We start from the raw sequence: 21,489 nt of genomic DNA on the forward strand, positions 1-21,489 counted from the left end.
TCCTTCGCCTCCACAGCCTCACAAACACAACAACAGTCGACGACTCTTCAGTCTGCGTGAAGCAGATTAGGATTTTGATTCGACAGGTTAGAAAAAGGTGTTTAGATCTGGATCACATGGTTTGATATTCTTTATTATTTGGGATCTCAGCAGCAGATCATCTCCGACAGGGTTTAGGTCCCGTTTGGACCGGAAGCTTCGTGGATTTGTGAACATGGTTGCTTCAGTTGGATTCTGCTCTAAACAGAAAACACACCGAACAAAATGATCTCTGAACCGTCTGTGTCTCTGAATCGTTAAACAGCTTTTCCAGGCTGGAGCGTCCCGGGTTCTTATGTTTTTTGTTCAGTTCCTCATGAGGTCTGAGTTGCTAGCCGTCTTTATATTTCCTCCAGATGATGCGAATGTGTTAGCGCTGCAGCTGCTAACTCGCTGTAATCTCCCCATTCACGCATGTTAGCACGATCGCAGTCACTGCCACCCGTTTACACATGCTAATTTTGCTAACTCAGTCATCCATTTACACGTTAGCAAGACACCGGCTAACTCACGGTCATCTATTTACATGCTAGCATAACAGTTGCTAACTCAGCCGTCAGTATAACTGTTAGCATTACAACTGCTAACTCACCGTCAACCATTCACACAGTTAGCATAACAACAGCTCACTCTCTCGGACGCGATTTTCACACCTTAGCGTCGGCTGCTAACTGACGTTGCGAGCGTTGCGTTAGGCTAGGTGTAGATTTTTCAGCAGGGTGACAAACATCACAGACTTCCCGACAGCTGGGAATCGAACCGTGCATCCCGTCGGAGCGCTCTGCACGTGTGCGGACGTCTCTCCACGCAAACAGCGAAGCGGCACGTTGTTGTTTCAGCCGTTTATTGTTTACAACAAGGCTACATCACTGATGATGTCTCGGTGTCAGTCTCTGCTTCTTTACCCAGAGTTCACTCTGTCTCACTTTGTGGATAAACAACTAAAATTCAGCCAAAGTTAAAAAGGTCAAAGGTGACGCCGAACCCTCCAGCATCGTCCAGGCTGCCGCTCCGCCAAAAGCATCGTGGGAAATCTTTTGGTTCTTTTTATGGCACGGACAAAAACATCAAAAAAATAAAGATTCTTTTAAAAACTGTTGACCAGGCACGTCCTCCGAGTCTTCCGATCCGCCGCCATTCAAACCAGTCCTGACCCCGCCCACCTGCCGGGCCCGCCCCCCTCCCCCCAGGCCCCGCCCCCGGGTGGGCCGAGGCGAGGGGGGGTGGCGGGTTTTGGGGGAGTCCGTTCGTCCAGTTTCACATTCAAAGTCACCTTCGTCCCTCCGACCCTCGGCTGCAGGCGCTCCGTCGCCGACGGCGACACACAAACATCTCACCTGACGGACGAAACAAACAAACGTCTCACCTGAGAGAAAAACACACAAACATCTAGCACCACAGAATAAACCTCCACGGTAACTCCCGTCAAAACATATCTCACGTTGCTCTATCTCACTTTTGTGAAACCAGATCCTGGATTAGTTGGTCCAGGATCAGCGAGACACCCCGCCCTGATCCCTGGTCCTGGTTTTGTGCAACAGACACAGCTTACCTGTGGTTGTGTGAAGGTTGCAGCTATCGAAACAGTCTGGTGAACTCTCTGATGGCCCAGCACACCTGCTTACACTCCTCGGCGCTGAAAGCAGACGGAGGGGAAACGAGCCCGTGGTTACCACGGTAACGGTCTGGTTAGCTGCTCCCGGCTCAGGCGAGCTCGGGCGCGAGTCTCGACTCGCCGGCCGCGGACTCCGGTTCTCCCGCGTTCCTCCGTCAGACGGGCGAGTCCCGACACGGAGCCGCAGGAGCGTCTGCTGCCGAAGGAACCAAACCGCCGCCGCCTCGCCTCACCTGGTGACCTGCTTGTGGAAGTCCGTGAGCTGCTTGTGTGTGACGGTCACGGCGCCGCCCGACGTCTCCTTCGGTAAGCCTTTGAGGGCGTTCTCCAGCCAGCGGCAGAACGTCTGGGGGAGACACGGCGGACGGGTTCAGAGGGGGCCCGGCCGGGCGGCGCGGGGCGACGGGGCGACGGGGCGAGGCGGTACTCACCGGCCGGTCGAACAGCATCACCTCCCACAGCACCTCGGCCACGTCGGGCAGCGTGTACGGCGGCAGGCAGAAGCAGCACGAGTGCATCAGCTGGGTGACCAGCTGCTGGCCGTGCTGCTCCATGGCCTGGCCAATCAGACGCTTCCTCAGCTCGAAGTCCTCCTCGTGCTGCCAACACACACACACACACACACACAGGTCAGCCTGCGCCGGCTGTTCCCTCCGGGGGGGGGTTGGGGCGGCGTCACTCACGTCGTTGGACACTCCCGTGTGGATCAGGTCTCGGACGAACTTCATCACGCTGCAGTTGGCGTCCCGGTGGTCCAGCGACGTGGCGGCGATGGCGCACTGGATGATGTGCACGATGATGCTGCTGCCCAGCAGCGTGACCGGACTCCTCTGGACGAACCTGGACACGGACGCCGAGCACGTAGAGTCACGGACGCACAAACACAACCGCAGAACCAGGGTCCCGCTCGCTGCCTCACCTGGTGGCCAGTCTGAACAGGTCGTCCACCGTGTCGGGGTGGTTCCTCAGGCCGTTGGGCTGCTCCAGCAGCTGGAAGGTGGGCATGCACAGAGCCTGCGGGGGACGGAGAGCAGACGCCGCTTGAAGCCGTACCGTCCGTTAGCGCTGGACAAAATTTCGATATCAATATATACCGCGGTATTTTTTATTCAGTAACGGTGATATGAGATTTAAACACATTTTCAATACAGTGCATTACAGGATGCGTTTCACAATCACCAACTGCTGTTCACGGCGCCGCTGGTTCAAGCCGAACAGAAAGCGCCGTGAGAGAGTGCTCACGCACTCGGCGTCCACGCCACAGCTGGCCGTCCTCGGCTCAGGCTACAAGCTAAACTCCACCGCGGTGAGTTTGAGCTCCAAAATGAGAACTCGTGATGTAAACGCCACTGAACAAGCTTCCACAAGCTAATCTGTGGCCGCGAAATGATAAATCCTGAGCAGAAAATACTAATCAGGAATATCATTCACTGACCAGTCCAGTAAAGTTGGCAGCATGTTGACAGGTACGGACTTTCTGTCTCAATAACTTTAACAAAACGTCAGTGACGCACAAAGGGCGCCTCCATCCCATCGCTGTGAACTGGACGACATGCCACAAGCTCATTTTTATTAAAAGTATCTGTCTGTCAAGCAGCAGAAACAATATTGATTTCTACAAGCAGCCAGCAGTCCTGCGGGGTTCAGGGACCGTCTACAATTTACAAGACGCTGCAACAGTGAAGACAAATACCACCAAAGAACAGGGATTCACTGCAGTGTCACCATAATCACTACAACCTGGAGTAATTCTGAGCACTTTTATTTTTCTTCCTGGTTGAAGCAGCTTTGTTTGAATCTACGACAATACCATAACTGTGTTTAAGTGTAAAGTTAAAGCTATTTATATTGAAAAAGGTGAAACTTATGTTTATTTGAGAGTGATTCATATTTCTTAAAGCTATAGTGCGTAACTTTTAAATGTCTCTGAATGTCCGTGTTAGCCAGGCCACTGCTGGTGGAGATGACGAAATGCAGATGAAGCCGATCGGCTCCTCTAACATCTCGCGGGATTTTTAAATGTATATAATTCTTGCTTTGCTTGTCGACTGGTGACATTCCCGCGCTGGCGCGCAGGAAATTCCGCATTTTACGTCACAACAAGAAGGGAGGAAGAGGACGGGAGGGTGTCACAGCAACAGGCAGAGCGAGGCAGCCACATGGCGGAGAATCGGCCGAGATAGAGTCCTGAAGTGGATCCTACCACCAAAAAAAAAGCCTGGACGGTCGGCAGAAGGACTGCCGGCGAGGAAGGAAAGTGACCGACGGAGAAGGCAAACGAGGACTTGTATCGGCGTGGCTTTTCCTCGGTGGGGAGCGCTGAAAGCAGGAATCAGGCTGAGGGCAGACAGACGTCGCCTTGCTGCTGCTGGATGAGTCAGTGACTTGGTTTATAATTATAGAAGTACTTTATTATTTTTATTCATTTGTTATTTTTCCTTGTCTCCCGTTTGTAATCAGCTGTTTGCGTTTCTGCGGCAAAATAAAAAAAAAACCCACTAATTTCCTCTTCGGAAGAGTCCATCTTTTTTTCACCAGCTGTCCTGATTCACACAGAATAAAAACCGTTTCCAGCGGCGATTCGCGCCGTGGAAACACGAATCACCGTGGCAGCGGCTGGGGGGACCGGGGACACCGGGGCGTACGTCATGTGGAAGCGCCGCTTTATTGTTGTAAGAACGCAGAATTCCGCTTGAGGGCGACCGAAGTTACGCACTGTAGCTTTAAATAAAAGGTAAACATTTAATTTATTGTAGTTTTTATTTCTAAAATGTTTTTCTGAGGCTTTTGTATTATTTATCGATATTGGAATTACATCGTATTGACTGAAATTAAGACCTATATCGTGATAACATTTTTGGCCATATCGTCCAGCCGTACTGTCCGCCGCTCCGGACGGGGAGGACGGCGCCGAGGGGGCGTGTCTACCTGCAGCATGTCCAGCAGCCCCTGCCTGCAGCCCTCCTCCATGCCGTACTCGTCCACCAGGATGCTGCCCAGGTACAGGAAGCAGGAGTGCGGATACAGCTGGTACACGCTCACCATCTGAGGACACACACACACACACACACACGCACGCACGTGAAGTCAGGGTTTCCACGGCAACGGAGAGCCGATCGGAGCCGGCGCGCCGGGACGCTCCCTCACCTGAGTGACGAGCGGCTGCAGCAGGGAGGCGGAGCCTTTGCCCACGCAGCGCACGGCGAACCGGAGGCAGCGGCAGCAGCGCTCCACGATCCGGTTGTCAGCCTGGTGTGTGTTCAGCGTCTCCGACAGAACCGGCCAGATCTGCACACGCACACACACAGAAACACACACACACACACACACACAGAGCAGGGGTTCAGCAGCTCTCAGGGTCTTCCTGAGGAGCGGCGGCGGCGGCGTGGAGGCGGGTTTACCTCCTGGATGACCTTCTGACAGGGGTGCGTCTGCCCGTTCTCCACGATGGGGTTTGTGTGTCTGAGGGGGAAAACAAACACACCCGATGAGCTCGGAGTGTGAGCGAGCGAGCGAGCGAGCGAGCGAGCGGACAGGCGAGCTCACCTGAAGATCACGGCCAGCCGGTCCAGCCACACGGTGGGATCGGCCGACTTGCCGTTAGAAGACTGTTCGGCCAGGAGCTGGAACGAGGCGAGGACGGACCGTCACCGCGGGCGCGTTTGATTTTCACCTCTGAACACGCGGAGGGGCGGGGCCGGACTCACCTTCTTCAGAGCCATCACCTGAACGGCGCACAGGTCGCTCAGACACTCGGCGATCTTCTCCAGAGGAAGGCGAGCCAGGACCAGCGCCGTGCCTGACGGGAGAGGCAGCCGGCGTCACGCACCTCAGAGGGGAGGACACAACGCGACGCAGAGCCGCCCGCGTACCTTTGAGCAGGCCGACGGCCGCCTCGGTGGACAGGGCGAAGGTGTCGAGCGAGCGCGCGATGTCCAGCAGGCCCTGGAAGTGCTGCGCCATGTGGTCCCGGCACACCGAGCAGATGTTGTGGATGGCCTTGGCCGCCGCCGACGCCAGCGGCTTCTCCCGCAGGCCCTTCATCAGGTAGCTGAGGACGGGGTCTGCGGACAGCGGACGACAGGACTTAACCCCCGAACGCCCCGGGAGGGAGGGAGGGGGCGGAGCCGCGTCCTCACCCAGGAAGCGCGGGTTCCGGTCCACCACCTCGCTCATCTCGCCCACCAGCTCGATGCTGGTGTAGCGCACGGCCATGTGCACGCTCTCCGGCAGCAGCACCACCTGCTGCAGCACCTCGGACAGCGTGGGGTTGTTCTCTCTGGGGGGGGGGCACAGACAGGAAGCTGAATCACTTCAGGCAGGATGAACGTCCGGCGGAGCGTCCCTCCTCGCACACTTACGGATCCACGCTTTTGGCGATGGCGGCCATGATGAAGAGCACGGCCTCCGTCACCTCCCAGGGGGGGTTCCCGTCTTTTAGTGTTGAATAAAGCTGCGGACCGACACATCAGACCAGATCAGATCAGACCAGATCAGATCCGCTCGGTACCAGCAGGGGGAGCCGCTGAGCAGGTTACCTGAGAGAAGCACTCCATGGAGCCGACCAGGAAGATCACGTCTTTCACCAGGTCCGACACTCGCATCCGGAACTCGCCGAAGTCGTCCGTGTCCTCCGGGATTCCCTCCTGGAGCACAAACCGCAGGAAGGTTACTGCGACACCCTGCCCCGCCTCCCGGGGAGGATCTGAGAGGACCCGGCCCGCCCCCTTACGTGGTCCGGGTCCAGCTGACAGTGTCGCGCCAAACAGTGCAGGAGTCTCTGGATGTACGGTCTGAAGATGTTATGGAGAGCCGGGTCGTTGATTTTATACAGGTGCTCCCCCAGACGGTACCAGAAGTTAAAGGAAATCTCCACCACCTGGAACACACACACACACACACACACACACACACACACACACACACACACACACACACACACACACACACACTAATGTCAACAAAACCTGGATCAGAACTACACAACAGAACTAGGACCATAAACGATCCGCATCAGGACTGGAAAGCTGCTCTCTGCGGGTGTTACGGCTGGTTTCGTACCTCGTACTGCGGGTGTTACGGCTTGTTTCGTACCTCGTACTGCGGGTGTTACGGCTGGTTTCGTACCTCGTACTGCGGGTGTTACGGCTGGTTTCGTACCTCGTACTGCGGGTGTTACGGCTGGTTTCGTACCTCGTACTGCGGGTGTTACGGCTGGTTTCGTACCTCGTAGTGCGGGTGTTACGGCTGGTTTCGTACCTCGTACTGCGGGTGTTACGGCTGGTTTCGTACCTCGTACTGCGGGTGTTACGGCTGGTTTCGTACCTCGTACTGCGGGTGTTACGGCTGGTTTCGTACCTCGTACTGCGGGTGTTACGGCTGGTTTCGTACCTCGTACTGCGGGTGTTACGGCTGGTTTCGTACCTCGTACTGCGGGTGTTACGGCTGGTTTCGTACCTCGTAGTGCGGGTGTTACGGCTGGTTTCGTACCTCGTAGTGCGGGTGTTACGGCTGGTTTCGTACCTCGTAGTGCGGGTGTTACGGCTGGTTTCGTACCTCGTAGTGCGGGTGTTACGGCTGGTTTCGTACCTCGTACTGCGGGTGTTACGGCTGGTTTCGTACCTCGTACTGCGGGTGTTACGGCTGGTTTCGTACCTCGTACTGCGGGTGTTACGGCTGGTTTCGTACCTCGTACTGCGGGTGTTACGGCTTGTTTCGTACCTCGTACTGCGGGTGTTACGGCTTGTTTCGTACCTCGTACTGCGGGTGTTACGGCTGGTTTCGTACCTCGTAGTGCGGGTGTTACGGCTGGTTTCGTACCTCGTACTGCGGGTGTTACGGCTTGTTTCGTACCTCGTACTGCGGGTGTTACGGCTGGTTTCGTACCTCGTACTGCGGGTGTTACGGCTGGTTTCGTACCTCGTACTGCGGGTGTTACGGCTGGTTTCGTACCTCGTACTGCGGGTGCCCGGCGCAGATCAGCAGCAGCTCCAGCGTCCTCAGGTCCCCCATCCCCTGACCCGGACTCCTGACCGTCGTCTCCAGAAACGTCTCGCAGAGCTCGGTGAAGATCCGGCAGTAGTTCAGGACCCTGCGGGCAGAAACCAGACCAGACGGTGAGCCCCGCTGCGGCCGGCGGACCCCCCGGGGCCGGGCCGCGGCGCTCTCACTTGTCCAGGTCTTCTCTGGCCACGGCCATGTGGTAGGCCGTCTCCAGCGTCAGGACGCCCTGGAACAGCTGCAGCGCCAGCCCCATGTTGGTGTCCACGTTCTCGATGGCGTAGAGCGCCGAGCAGACGCAGTCCGACGCCGCCTCGTGCAGATTGGTGGAGGTTTCGTCCCTCTGCTGCACAGACGACAACAACGGAGCGTCGCAGTTAATTTCAGTGCCTCGGTTTTAAACACTGCGTCCTCGGACGGAGGTCTTACCAGGACTTGGAAGAGGACCATGAGCAGCTGGTTGCTGGCCATGAAGTTACTGTCCAGGACGCCCAGGTTGAACCAACTTCCCAGACACCGGAACACCTTGATGAGCATCTTCTCGTCGTTCCCGGTCTTTTCTACACACGATGTCTGCGGGACGAGGAGAGCGCGGTCAGTCGACTCGGACGGACTGAAGACGGACAACAGGACGGAGACGGCGTGTCTTACTAGCAGCGTGACCACAGTGCTGGAGTAAAACGCTAAGTCTTCGATGATTTCTGTCCTCCGGTTGGCTCCTATCCGTAGGGACCGGCTGTGGACCTCCTCCGGCAGCACCGTGAGGATCTCTATGAGGAACGGCATCGAGCTGATGTCGCTGTTGTACCTGCGAGAGGAGCCACAGGTGAGTCTCCCGACCGGCCGTCGCGCGTTACATTGGACACGGGACGGAGGGAATCCTCACTTTTCTATGAGTGTGTGAACGCAGCCCTTCCAGGAGGCCATCTGAAGAGCCAGATCGGCGATTGCTAAAGCGAGCTGAGAAACACGGGGAGATTCAGACACACGCCCGAGCGACAGAAACCTTTCTTCACAGACAGACTTTCACAACTGCCCGACGACGCCACTTCTTCTTTTAAACCGCCGACGGGAGGAGCAGCGCGGGACGAGGAGCCTACCTGTGTGACGATGATCGGGGACAGGTCTTTGAGGTTCTGGATGTGCGTGAGCAGGGAGTCCCGCAGTGCATTGTGGGTCTCCGCGGGAAGCTCGTAGAAGGACGTCTGGATCTTCACCTTCATCGTCTGAGCGGCGAAGTAGCACGACTCCACGTCCTGCTTGAGCTGCAGCAGCTGGTCCGAGATCTCCCACGCATACATCTGCAGACAGGAGCGACAGCGGCCCGGTCACACCTGGTCACAGCTGGTCACAGCTGGATCACAGCTGGATCACAGCTGGATCACAGCTGGATCACAGCTGGATCACCATCCCCGGGATTTCCTGATAGGCGATTCTATGAAGCAGTTAATCAGCTTTCCGATGGAGAGCAGTGTGCGTTCACATACAAGGGCTGGAGTTTTCCGTGTCTGACCAACCACGAACATTTCATCCACAGCTTCCTCATCGTCCCTTACATCAAATTTCCCGCGGAGTTCTCCAGAGGCCCGGCTCTCCTGGACCAGCATGCTTTGTGCTGAACGTTAATGACAGTACACCCAGCTGTGCGCTTCATAAGCTCGAGTTTCTGCAGTTACGCCATGTGTGACCGTGTTAATTCACCTCATTTCAGGTGCAGCGGTAGTGGAGCCAAACTGATCTGGGATCAACTAAAAAACATACTTTGACGCGCTCAGTGACGAGGCTTTGTGAATGAATGAATTATGAATTTAATAGTCCCACAAGGGGAAATTTCTTTTCATTATTATTATTATTATTATGAGCTTTAATACCCCTGATGTCTTATCAGGAACAGAAATCAGGGTTAACCCAGAATACATCTGTTCACATTCTACATACACACCTGTTCACATGTGAACACAGATTTACGTACGTCTGATCACACCGGAACACACGATCACACGTGCATTCCTGTTCATAAACATTCCTCTATGCATTAACACACCTGATGATGCCACTGTTTCAAAGCTCTGTTTTCGCCGGCCTGCGTCTCTGTAAACACTGCGCCGTACCTGTCCAGGTCTCACCTGAACCCGCCTGCTCAGCCAGACTCCCTCTGCTGCCTCTGGCAGCTCTTCAGCCTCCTGTTTACATCCGAACACACCTGACGACACGCTTACAGAAGCCTGCTACACCTGGCTGCTGACACCTGACGCCGACTACACCTGGTCTGAGCTGTCTGCTCGGTGTTGTGGTCCAGCACAGTCGCTCCGGGTCCTGGTCTGATCTGAGCTGGAGCTCTGGGTCCTGGTCTGATCTGAGCTGGAGCTCCGGGTCCTGGTCTGATCTGAGCTGGAGCTCTGGGTCCTGGTCTGATCTGAGCTGGAGCTCTGGGTCCTGGTCTGATCTGAGCTGGAGCTCCGGGTCCTGGTCTGATCTGAGCTGGAGCTCTGGGTCCTGGTCTGATCTGAGCTGGAGCTCCGGGTCCTGGTCTGATCTGAGCTGGAGCTCTGGGTCCTGGTCTGATCTGAGCTGGAGCTCCGGGTCCTGGTCTGATCTGAGCTGGAGCTCCGGGTCCTGGTCTGATCTGAGCTGGAGCTCTGGGTCCTGGTCTGATCTGAGCTGGAGCTCCGGGTCCTGGTCTTATATGAGCTGGAGCTCTGGGTCCTGGTCTGATCTGAGCTGGAGCTCCGGGTCCTGGTCTGATCTGAGCTGGAGCTCTGGGTCCTGGTCTACGCTGCAGTTCTCTGTCCTGATCTTTCCCGCAGCTTTTGGTCTGGATCTGATCCGAGCTGCGGTCCTGATCTCATATCCTGTCTGAGGTCTGCAGCATCACTGCTGTCCCGTCACCGGGTCTTCCGGTACCGTAAACCGGTGTGCCCACCTGGACACGGTGCCGGCGAGGGACACCAGTGTCCGGTGAGGACTCGAGAGCCGGTCGGATACCGGAAACTCATGTGGTTAGTTAAACCTGTCAGTCACGTGAGGTCCCTCTGGACATGCTAACATGCTAACAGCGCTACCAGCGTGGCGGCCTGTGGCAGCGTCGCGGATTTGAACCAGCAAACGTCAAAGTTCCGGACTGAAACGTCCAACTTTGCACGCGCGCGACCAGAGTTTGCGTGGGGCTGATCGGGGGCTAAGCTAGCTGCTAAAGCATTCCGTTACCGCCCATTCATTCTGTTAGCTTAGCCCGGCTGCTAGCGGGAGCCGCTCCTCTGAGACTGCGCAGTCGGGATCACCTGTCCCGGTCCGTCCAGGTGGGACAGTGGAGCGGCTTCACAGACGCCCCGCCGCCCCGGTCCCGGACCGCCGCGGCACTCCGTCCGGTCCCCCCGGCCCCACTTCCATTTTCTTACCGATCTCTGCAGCTCCCCGAGCCACAGCGAGGCTCGCTCCTTCCCGGCCGGGTCCGGGTCGTGGTACAGGGCCTGGACCGCCTGGTAGACCAGCGCCAGGCTCGGTTTGCCCCCCTCCATGTCGAGCTCAGAGGCGGGGACGCGCTAAGGCAGAAAGTCGACCAACAAGGTGGATCGAGGAGAGTCTCACTCGGTCTGAGAGCCGACCGCCATCTCACAGGCTCCGCGCTGCAGCACCGAGTCTGTCCCGAAGGGAAACGCAGCCGGGAATATTGGTTCCGCCTGTCACGCCGGCGGAAAACACGAGTCCGGTCTAATAACAACAACAACAATAATAATGATGATGATAATAATGATGATGATGATAATAATAATAATAATAATAATAATAATAATAATAATAATAATAATAATAATAATAATAATAATAATAACACAAGACACGCAAATGTAATCGAAGAAATCCCACATTTCATCTGAGAACTTCAAAGATTTGTTAAAATCAAATTCCAAAATAACAGATGAAAATGTTTTCTAAAATAATCATACCTTTGTTGAAATTGGAGGAAAAATATGTTGCTTTAAAAAATAAATCTGTACAAATTTAAATTCTTTGAACAAATCACGTACATTCAGTTTTTTTCATAAATACAATTTTCACAAATTCCACACAATTTTGTTTAAGTCCTCATGATGATGATGCTAATACTAATAATAATTATGATGATAATGCATTATTATTATTATTATTATTATTATTATTATTATTATTATTATTACATGGTTTACATAGCTTGTGTTTGTTATTGCTGCTGTTTTTATTGAGTTTTCATATTTTTTATTTTTACTATTCTTTTGTCTTGCTTGTTACTGTATTACTGTCAAGTTTCTGGTGCAACAACTTTAATATCCCCACTGTGTAACAATAAAGGGATTGTCTTGTCTTGTCTTGTCTTGTCTTGTCTTGTCTTGTCTTGTCTTGTCTTGTCTTGTCTTGTCTTGTCTTCTTGTGTTGGGTCATATCTCGTGTCGTTTTATTTCAACCCAGCATTTCTTTGCTTTTCAATCACATCAAGGTCTCGATCAGGGTTTCTCAACCTAAGGTCTCGGTCTTACTGTAGGGGGCAGCAGAGATCCGAGCAGGGTCCGAGGTTGTGGCGATGGTGAGAGTTGGCACGTCCTCTTGTGTTTGTTTTTACCACAATATTCCAGTCAAGCAGAATTCAAAGAGGGCAGAAAGGGTTGATCTATATCATAGGTCATTATTTTAATATGTTTAATCCAATAAAAGATGAACTTCCTTTGAGTTAGAACGACATAAACCTCCACCACATAAGCTTAGTGACAAACGAGGATCCAAAAGAAAGAGACCAATGGCAAACATCTGATGAAAACATTTATTTTATTGAATCATGTTGAGCTTTGAGGGGTGAATGAAGGTTAAAGTCATGAATGAAAACGTGAGTGAGGTCAGGCTGTTGAAGATTCGCCTCCAGACTGAGGTCGTATCATACCCATGCTTCACGCAGCCACAGCCTGGTTATGATACAGCCCCGGTCTGAAGGCCAAGGAGCGGCCGCCATCCACCTGCTGCAGCCACAAGGCAGCAAACTGACCGAACCAGAGAAATCAACAACACCAGGAAAATCAGGAAGACAAGAGAGTTCCATTATGGACACCAGAAATAAAAGATAAACTGATTATGTCAAAAAAATTAAGCAAAAAAAAAAAAACATTACAAATTAACCACAGAAATAAAGAAAAGAATAACAGAAGTGCCAGTGACATCAACCAGAATTCCAGAAATAAATGCCAAACAACAAATTAACATTAAAAACAAGAAAGGTAACAGGTGACCGGTTCACATGAACAAGAATCAAACACTAAAGAACGAATACATTCAAACAAATCCAATGAAATATCTAGAAACAACGAAGCAGGAGAAACAATAAATTGAGCTGCTTCTTAATTCTATTGAATACTGTTTTCTATAAATGTTCAATGAGAAAATTTTACATTTATTGAGGAATTAGCCAACATAAGTGTTACACATCTGATCTCTTTTAAGAAGTTTTAGCGGTCTTGAGGTTTTACATTAAATGATCAACATTTTACCACTTTTAAATCAGTTTTACTTTTTAATTAGTTGCCATGGCAACTTGCAATAGATGACGAGGCTTTCTATTCTTATTCTTCATCACAAAACTCAGAGCTTCTCTTAAATCAATGATTAAGAAAATAGAGCTAAAAATGCCTGAAAGATGGTAATATTAACAAACAAGAGCAACTGGAAAATGGAGAAATCAATACACAAGACGAATCAATAAAAAGAAGGAATTTAAAAGGAATGAACTGAAGAGGTAAAAATAGAAATTGGACTTTCGATAAACAGCATCAACACAATAAAACAAAGAGTAAACATTAATTTAAAAAACAAATAGATCAACCAGAAACAAGCAACAGAGTTCTTGAGACTTGAAATACGAACCACCTCGGTCTCTCGGCGTCGGACCGTCCTTCTGCTCTGTGCAGGAGTGAAAAAGGGGACGAAGGTGAAGGAAGGTGGTCTTCACGGCCGCAGACCAGTCTGAACCAGGCTGACCAGTTACGTGGGGCTTGAGGAGTCTTTATGTCCGTAATCTGTTTGTGTGACGATGTTTCTGGGATTTGGGGGATTGGAGAACCTGCTCAGGCAAATCTGAAACATCCGGATTACATTTGAACCCTCAGCCATGAAACACTAAAGGATCTTACTGGATTTTGGTCCCGGGACCACCTGCTGCTGCTCTTCTACACTGCAGCTCTGCATCGGTCTGTGTTCTGCTGGAGTCCAGGAGGAGGAGGGGGGGTGAGGGGGGGGGTCTAGCAGGAACCACTGACACACATGTGAAGGATGAGCTGATGGCCTTTTGTCTCTTTAGGACTTGTAAGATGGACAAAGTTGTTCCAGTGACCTCCGCCACAAAGTGGAGCGGCGAAGTCCACGAAAAGCTCCAAGCTTCACAAACCGAAAACTTTCAACCAACAAAACGATTCAGAGGATTAAAAAAAAAAAGAAGGAAACAACCTTAATTGTTTGATTATGTAGTGGAAACCACTGAATGGACTCAGGCACACTGAAAACCATCATCTGTGAAAGTTTCTAGAAAACGTTCTCTGCGAATCCTTCTGGAAACCAGTGTCTACGGACACGTCCGAAAACCATTGTCTATGGACATTTATTTAAACCAATGTCAATGGACATTTCTGAAAACCATCGCCTGCTAGAACGTCTGAAAACCATCATCTGTGAGCACTTCTGAAAACCACTGTCTGTGAACACTCTTTGAAATACTGTGAATACATTTTGTGAAAAACCACTAAAGCATATTATTAATCACTGAGCCATTGTGTGTGAACACTGCGCATTGCTTTGACTTGACTGGAACATCTAATAGAACGTTGGACAGCTGAACTGGTCCTGAAGCGTCTCGGTGGACGGAGCCTGTCTTCACCCAGCCGGTGAATCAGAGGCTTAACGCCGGCGGACGGCAGCGTTCCAATAGTTTAATGGTTTAACTCTGCAGTGTGTTGGGAGAGGATCTGATTAATGGAGTTTGCACTGATTAATCCTAAAACTTTCACAATTAAAGTTTGATTATTGAGGAGTGACGCCGCCGTCGGGGCTCAGAATTTGTCACTCAGTCTTTTCATGGAGGTACACTGTTCAGGTAATTCAATCAAAGCCAACAAACACTCTAGTTTATTGATCAATTTTACCTTTGAAGCAACAAGTACTAAATACCGTTCAGCAGTTTGACTTGTTACAATGAAAGTTTTATGGACGCAGAGGAAGAAACTGAAGGTGATTATCGTGATAAAGGTGTTTTCACCTCCAAAGACTGATCTCCTCCTCCTGGCTTCCTGGTTCAGAGATGAGCTGTGAGTTTAATGTAAATCCCGGCTGTAAGCAGATTAAGGTGCTTAGCACAAATTGTCGTCAGACAGAAGGTAAATGTCCTTAATCCCGAAAGTTTAGAAAAAGCTGGGTGGCTCAGTCTCCAGTGTAAGTGGTTTATGAGTGTATATAAAGGGGCTTAAGGCCTTCCGTGTGGCAGACAGCTCGCAGTCACCATGGGGAAGGACTTCTACTTGTATGAGAACATCTCGAAGGTGAGCCCCTTCGAGGGGCCACAGTATCACCTGGCCCCCATGTGGGCCTTCTACCTGCAGACGGCCTTCATGGGCTTCGTGTTTATTGCGGGCACACCTTTAAATGGTATCGTTCTCGTCGCCACGGCCAAATACAAGAAGCTCCGGGTCCCTCTGAACTACATCCTCGTCAACATCTCCTTCGCCGGGTTCATCTTCGTCACCTTCTCCGTCAGCCAGGTGTTCATCTCCACCATGAGGGGCTACTTCTTCCTGGGACACACGCTGTGTGCGATGGAGTCCGCCATGGGCTCAATAGCAGGTAATGCAGCCAATCACGATGGGACGCAGCCAGTTCAGGACAGATAGGATACGATACGATAGGATGGATATTGGTAGATACAGGCAGATACAGTAGGATGGGTATTGGTAGATACAGGTAGATACGGTAGGATGGGTATTGCTAGATACAGGTAGATACGGTAGGATGGGTATTGCTAGATACAGGTAGATGTGGTGTATGCGGCGCCTGATGACCGTGTCTCTCTTCTCAGGGCTGGTGACTGCCTGGTCTCTGGCTGTTCTGTCCTTCGAGCGATTCCTCGTCATCTGCAAACCGTTCGGAGCCTTTAAGTTTGAAAGCAGCCACGCCTTGGCTGCCGTCGGCTTCTGCTGGTTCATGGGCATCGGCTGCGCCATCCCGCCTTTCTTCGGCTGGAGCAGGTGAGCGTGCGGCCGTCCGGACGCCTCCCCGGGACGGGACGCCGATGGGCCCAGGCGGTGACGGCGTCTCTGTTTGCAGGTACATCCCCGAAGGCCTGGGCTGCTCCTGCGGACCCGACTGGTACACCAACAGCGAGGAGTTCAGCTGCACCAGCTACACCTACTTCCTGATGGTGACCTGCTTCATCGCTCCGCTCACCATCATCATCTTCTCCTACTCGCAGCTCCTGGGCGCCCTGAGAGCGGTGGGTGTCGGATTCGCCTGCCGGGCGCCGCGACCGATGTATTCACGTGCCGCTTCACAGCTCGGGCTTGTTTTCCCCTGCAGGTCGCCGCCCAGCAGGCCGAGTCGGAATCCACCCAGAAGGCCGAGAAGGAAGTGTCCAGGATGATCGTGGTGATGGTGGGCTCCTTCATCACCTGCTACGGCCCCTACGCCCTGGCCGCCCTCTACTACGGCTTCTCTGCTGATGAGAACAAAGACTACCGACTTGTCACCATCCCAGCGTTTTTCTCCAAGAGCTCCTGCGTCTACAACCCACTCATCTACGTCTTCCTCAACAAACAGGTGAGGGACTTCAGCCCAAACTCACAACCAGAAGACAGTTTGCCAAAACCCCACTTGGGGAGTGTTCTTGTGTGTGTGTGTTCTTGTGTGTGTGCCTCACAGTAACACATCCCCGGCCCCCCCCCACCCCCCCGCCCTCTTCTCTCTCTCCAGTTTAATGCCTGCATCATGGAAATGGTGTTTGGGAAGACAATGGAAGAGACATCTACAGTGTCCTCCAAGACTGAGGTGTCTTCAGTGTCCACATCTTCCTAAAATCGCCACTGACTGCCGGCAAACATGTAAATACAGTTTGTATAAAACAGCCCAACTTGAGCTGAGAAGATTTCTTTTATAGTAGGAAACATTTGTTTAGAGAAAACCGCAACAACGATAAAAATGGAAATAAAAATGTAAAAGAAAGTGCTTGTTTGTCCGGGTTTTTGCTCTTCGGTTGCCTTTACACTGAATAACAAACTCAAAAACAAATGCTACACTTTGAATGTTTTTATTAACAAACCACTTGTAACAGTTCAAAATACGAAACCCCGCTGTTCTGGAAGACAAAGAGGCAGTAACACGTCCTGCACCTGCTGGGACTCCACACGCTAGTGAGACTTAAGGCTGCTTTAAGGAAATGATAGCGTGACACCAGGATAAAAGTACCAAACGAGACCTGAAAATAAAACGCAAGAGACCCAGACAGTTCACACAGGACCAAAGTAGCAAACTGGAGAGGAAAATGAAAACATATCAAACACTGAAAGATCCCATATCACTCAGAACTCAGCTGATAATGTCTCCACAGCCTGTGTGTGAAGAAGGTCTGTTGTCTCCATCGCTTGCTCCACCTCTGGGGACAGATTCTGGTTTAAACCGGTGCGATTGAACTGGATGTTCTCTGGGGTTGCCAGATCTGACTTGCGGTTTCCGGCCCGAACGCAGCGTAAAACCAGCCCGCCTCAATAGAAGCTCAGCCGCTGCAGAAACACACATTAAAATGTGACGGTGGTAACAGTCATAAGTCACTGGAGGGGCTTCAGGACGGACCGGGCTGGATTCAGAGGAAGACACTCTTTTGTTGAAACCTTTGAGCAATTATGGAAAAACTGTATAATAACAAACCTTTAAAATGAAAAAAAAAAAGGATGAAGCCCCAGACGCATCGTGTTTTTGAAGGCACAAAATAAATAAATCCCCCGTTGAGCTCAGAACTCGTCGTGACGCAGCGCCTCCCCAAAGTTGGTCACCTGACTCCCGACGAACACCGAGTACGAGTCCAGGATTTCCTCCTTGGTCAGTTTTCCGTCCTGGAGGAAGAGAGGAGGTGGAGAATGAGTCGTGGGGCGGCGGCACGCCGCGGGGCGGGGCGGGGCGGGGCGGGGCAGCAACACGCCGTGGGGCGGGGCGGGGCACAGCGGGGCAGCAACACGCCGCGGGGCGGGGCGGGGCACAGCGGGGCAGCAACACGCCGCGGGGCGGGGCGGGGCACAGCGGGGCTCACCTGGTCGACGTCGGCCTCATGAATCAGGTGCTGAGCCTCCAGCGCCACGTGGTCCACGTCGGGGAAGATCCAGTCCAGGACTTCCTTCTGGTCCAGCTTCCCGTCTTTGTTCTGGTCGCGGTGCTCGGCGAATTGTGAGCGCTCCTGGTCGACCCATTCCGGCTCCTCCTCCCCGAGCTCCGGCGAGTAAACGTCACCTGCACACAGTCCGCCGCACGGTTTACCTCCCGGTCAGCGCCCGACGCTCGGCACTGCTCGGCCAACGCCGGCGTCTTTACCGATGTACTCGTCCAAGCTCAGGAAGCCGTCTTTGTTCTTGTCCATGTCCTCTATGGTTTCCTGCGAGAGCAAGAGGTCAGAGGTCAGAGGTCAGCCTCGAGCCGCCGCGTGACGCGGGTGACGTCGTCAGCCTCACCTGCACCACGATGTCCTTCATGTGTCCGAACTCCTCGGGGTGGAGGAAGGCGGTGAGCTCGTCCTTGTCGGCCAGCTGATCCCCGTTCCGGTCGGCCACCTTGAAGCGCCGCTCGTCCCTCTCGATGATGCGGGCGTCGTCGCTGCTGGCTCCCTTGGGGTCCTCTGAGGGAACCAATCAGAATTCAGCCAGGCCGACAGATCGAGCAAGGCATCAGGAAACAATCAGGAAACGATCGAGTGAAGAGAAAACCTACTGTCTCAAAACGCTGTTAGATAATCAATCAGGAAACATTAGAGAGAACTTCATAATGTCATCAATTGGTTTAAAAAAAAATCTGATGATTATTTAAACAAATAAATTAGGAAATAATCAGGTAAATAAAGGGGGGTATGATCAAGTTAAAAAAACTGGAATTAATCTGGTAATATATCAGGAAAACAGTAATAAATGATTAAATAATTTGTCAAAAAAAATCAGGTCAATGATTCAGATATAATCTGGCAATGAATCATGAAACAATCAGGTAATAAATCTGAAAATATATTTATCAGGAATAATTTGACAAATACTAAAATAAACGGGTAATTTTCACCAAATAATCTGGTCATAAATCAAATTAATAAAATATGTTTATCGGAAAATGATCTGTAATAAAGAAGGAAGTGATGTAATAATAAAGCAGGAAGTGATGTGGTAATAATCAGGAAGTGATCTGGTAATACAGCAGGAAGTGATGTGGTAATAATCAGGAAGTGATCTGGTAATAAAGCAGGAAGTGATGTGCTAATAAAGCAGGAAGTGACGTGCTAATAAAGCAGGAAGTGATATGCTCGGAGCAGGGCAGCTGGTGTGGCTCAGCGGTACCCAGGAAGTGGCTGTAGGTGAAATCCCGGTACTCGTCCCAGCTGACCCGCCCGTCGCCGTTCTTGTCGAAGTCCTTCCAGTGGGTCTCCACGGTGTCGTAGATGTGTTTCCTCTGAACGTGCGCGATCCAGGCCTTCAGCTCCTCCTCCGTGACCAAATCATTTTCATCGGCGTCGATTTTTTCCACGATGAAGCTGCGAAGAGACGGGAAGAGGAGAGTCGTCTGCTGACCAGAGACGAACCGGCAACGGATCATCCAGCTGTTGACCCAGGCGGGCGAGGCGTGACGCCGACTCACCCGAGTCGCCGCTTGCTCTCCTCCGGGGACAGCTCGGTGAAGGCGCCGGCCTCGTCGTGCCCCAGGAAGGCCTCGTGGTCGAAGTCGAAGCTCTCCTGGTCGTTGTGCTCCAGAGGGCTGAGCGGCTCGTCGTGGTGAACCCGGTCCTTCTTGGTGGGCTTGCTGCTCCCGGAGACCACGCAGAAGACGAAGCACATGAGCAGCGGGCGGATCATGGTGGAGGCGGCGGTGGTGGAGAGTCCTGGAGCTGATTCACCGGGAAACCGGAAAAACTTCACTCAGAGGAAGCATCATCACTCCGAAACAATCTGTTTAATTATAAAGGCTGCAGCAGTCAGTCGTCTGCAGGCATGAAAAAAGTCCGAGCCGGGAGGAGGCGGGTCAACCGGTTTGAGAGCGATTCAGTTAATTCAATTATCAGCGCGATCACTAAAAAAAAATACCAAGAGGAGGAATCTCAGAGCCGAAAGAGATTTTTCTGAAACACTTGACATTTGGAGTCATGAGATATAATTAAGAAGTAATTTGTAGTACTCCTACTTTGACTAGTTTTTCCAGTTGCTCCACTGATTCACCTCAGATCCTGCACTGTGCTGCTGTCAGTGGTCGAAGTGATGAATTGCAAATATATTATATTGGATAGGTAGTTGTTGCTCTTTTGAGTAAGTTTTTAGATTTATACTTAAACTTTTAAAACAGTCTAGTGAATCTCAACTAATCTAATATTCTACTTTTGGAGCTACTGAGGTAGGAATGAATGAATGAAAAAACATGTTACTATGATTATAAATTATTATTGAGTACTTTTTCTAAGCAGCTTTACTCACACTTCACTACAACTCACATCACGAAGTTACTTTTGAAATTTAAATCCATAAATATGACATTTAAATCTACTGTTTTCTATTGTTTTGTTTGTGCGCTGACTCTAAAATCTTACTTTTTGTCTTTAAAGCTGAGAATGATCTCGGACCTAAAGACATCTCAGATTTTCTTCTAGAATATGAAATGCGCAGATCCCTCATTTCCTCAGGAAGAGGTTCACTTAATTACTTACATGTGTGTTTCCACAGTGAGAAGAAACAAGACGAATCAACCTTTAGTTCGTACTGACACACTGAAAATAGCTAGCTCAGACTTCCAACAAATTTTACCCATTTTATTATTTATTAAAACTTGAAATTCTACACATTTCTTATTAATCACCTCGTTTTTATGCATTTTCTTTATTTCCTTGTAAAGCCCTGTGAATCACCACCTGTCTGATTGCTGCTGTATAAATAAATCAGCCTTTCCTTCTAGTTTCTGCAGCATTAGTTAGTTACCTGGTTACCTGGTTATCTGGTTATCACGGATGTTTTAAACTAATGAAGAAACGTGATGCTGTCATCTCATCATGACCATATTTGGTAAAACAGAAAATGTGCATAAACACACGTTAAATTACAAATGACAAAGGTTTGGGTTAAAACTTTACCTGTGCGCGCGCTGCTTGTCCAACGTGTGTGTTTCAGTGCGTGCGTGTGTGATTTAGAAGAGCGCACCTGTCAGTCCCTCCCAGCGGCCAATCAGCGGCCGCCGCGCGCTCTGATTGGTCCACTTCGGGAGGGGGGCTGACGTCACCGGGCCGGGCGTCGCACCGCGACCCGATTGGTCCACTTCAGCGAGACGCTCCCGGCTCTCCGGCTGACGTCACCGCGCCGGGAGACGCACCGCGCTGCGATTGGTCGACGTCCGGACCGGGTCCAACCAGGGAGCCTCGTGCTGCCACGTCTCCGCGCGCCTTAAAACATAAACCAAAACCAAACAGCGAGGCGGATCCCTGCAGGCTGAGCAAACCCCAACTGTTTGTTATGCTGGAGGAACTTAATGCGCCGTGACAACGCTCTGCTCGTGCACGTTTCATACCCGCACGAGTCAAAGGAACAATCACAAATGTATTACATCATCTC

The 21,489-nt window shown here is 51.4% G+C and overlaps 3 protein-coding genes across 3 annotated transcripts; 1 reads left to right on the top strand and 2 right to left on the bottom strand.

Moving 5' to 3' along the window:
- Positions 1 to 121: 121 nt before the first annotated feature.
- tnpo3 (transportin 3) lies at positions 122 to 11,288 on the bottom strand. Its single transcript, XM_030113115.1, has 23 exons — positions 11,053 to 11,288; positions 8,755 to 8,955; positions 8,541 to 8,614; positions 8,306 to 8,462; positions 8,084 to 8,227; positions 7,825 to 8,000; positions 7,607 to 7,745; positions 6,387 to 6,533; positions 6,193 to 6,300; positions 6,016 to 6,107; positions 5,794 to 5,933; positions 5,527 to 5,718; positions 5,362 to 5,453; positions 5,201 to 5,277; positions 5,056 to 5,116; positions 4,802 to 4,942; positions 4,583 to 4,699; positions 2,574 to 2,668; positions 2,338 to 2,494; positions 2,086 to 2,253; positions 1,888 to 2,000; positions 1,592 to 1,675; positions 122 to 1,376 (listed from the first exon to the last, which is right to left on the bottom strand). Exons 1-22 carry the CDS (start codon positions 11,170 to 11,172, stop codon positions 1,615 to 1,617), a joined length of 2,772 nt encoding a protein of 923 aa, XP_029968975.1. The 5' UTR covers positions 11,173 to 11,288; the 3' UTR covers positions 122 to 1,376; positions 1,592 to 1,614.
- Positions 11,289 to 15,159: 3,871 nt separating this feature from the next.
- Positions 15,160 to 16,729, top strand: opn1sw1 (opsin 1 (cone pigments), short-wave-sensitive 1). Its single transcript, XM_030113185.1, has 5 exons — positions 15,160 to 15,505; positions 15,738 to 15,906; positions 15,986 to 16,151; positions 16,235 to 16,474; positions 16,628 to 16,729. Exons 1-5 carry the CDS (start codon positions 15,166 to 15,168, stop codon positions 16,727 to 16,729), a joined length of 1,017 nt encoding a protein of 338 aa, XP_029969045.1. The 5' UTR covers positions 15,160 to 15,165.
- Positions 16,730 to 16,945: 216 nt separating this feature from the next.
- LOC115404035 (calumenin-A-like) lies at positions 16,946 to 21,054 on the bottom strand. The gene is made up of 7 exons (XM_030113172.1): positions 21,015 to 21,054; positions 19,538 to 19,784; positions 19,240 to 19,433; positions 18,373 to 18,536; positions 18,236 to 18,296; positions 17,958 to 18,154; positions 16,946 to 17,763 (listed from the first exon to the last, which is right to left on the bottom strand). The coding sequence occupies exons 2-7, from the start codon at positions 19,750 to 19,752 to the stop codon at positions 17,662 to 17,664; spliced, it is 933 nt and encodes a 310-aa protein (XP_029969032.1). The 5' UTR covers positions 19,753 to 19,784; positions 21,015 to 21,054; the 3' UTR covers positions 16,946 to 17,661.
- Between the last annotated feature and the right edge of the window lie 435 nt (positions 21,055 to 21,489).

Source organism: Salarias fasciatus, chromosome 17 (assembly GCF_902148845.1).
Source record: "Salarias fasciatus chromosome 17, fSalaFa1.1, whole genome shotgun sequence".
Classification (NCBI taxonomy): Eukaryota; Metazoa; Chordata; class Actinopteri; order Blenniiformes; family Blenniidae; genus Salarias; species Salarias fasciatus.

Excerpts from the sequence above, each read along its gene's own strand:
- tnpo3 (XM_030113115.1), bottom strand. The coding sequence starts at position 11,172 with ATGGAGGGGGGCAAACCGAGCCTGGCGCTGGTCTACCAGGCGGTCCAG. Across the intron at positions 5,719-5,793 it reads CCGGAACCCGCGCTTCCTGG|ACCCCGTCCTCAGCTACCTG; the intron begins GTGAGGACGCGG and ends CGCTGTCCGCAG. Across the intron at positions 5,117-5,200 it reads CGGCTGGCCGTGATCTTCAG|ACACACAAACCCCATCGTGG; the intron begins GTGAGCTCGCCT and ends TTTCCCCCTCAG.
- opn1sw1 (XM_030113185.1), top strand. The coding sequence starts at position 15,166 with ATGGGGAAGGACTTCTACTTGTATGAGAACATCTCGAAGGTGAGCCCC. Across the intron at positions 15,506-15,737 it reads CGCCATGGGCTCAATAGCAG|GGCTGGTGACTGCCTGGTCT; the intron begins GTAATGCAGCCA and ends CTCTCTTCTCAG. Across the intron at positions 16,152-16,234 it reads TCCTGGGCGCCCTGAGAGCG|GTCGCCGCCCAGCAGGCCGA; the intron begins GTGGGTGTCGGA and ends TTTCCCCTGCAG.
- LOC115404035 (XM_030113172.1), bottom strand. The coding sequence starts at position 19,752 with ATGATCCGCCCGCTGCTCATGTGCTTCGTCTTCTGCGTGGTCTCCGGG. Across the intron at positions 18,297-18,372 it reads TGAAGGACATCGTGGTGCAG|GAAACCATAGAGGACATGGA; the intron begins GTGAGGCTGACG and ends TTGCTCTCGCAG. Across the intron at positions 17,764-17,957 it reads ATGAGGCCGACGTCGACCAG|GACGGAAAACTGACCAAGGA; the intron begins GTGAGCCCCGCT and ends CTCTTCCTCCAG.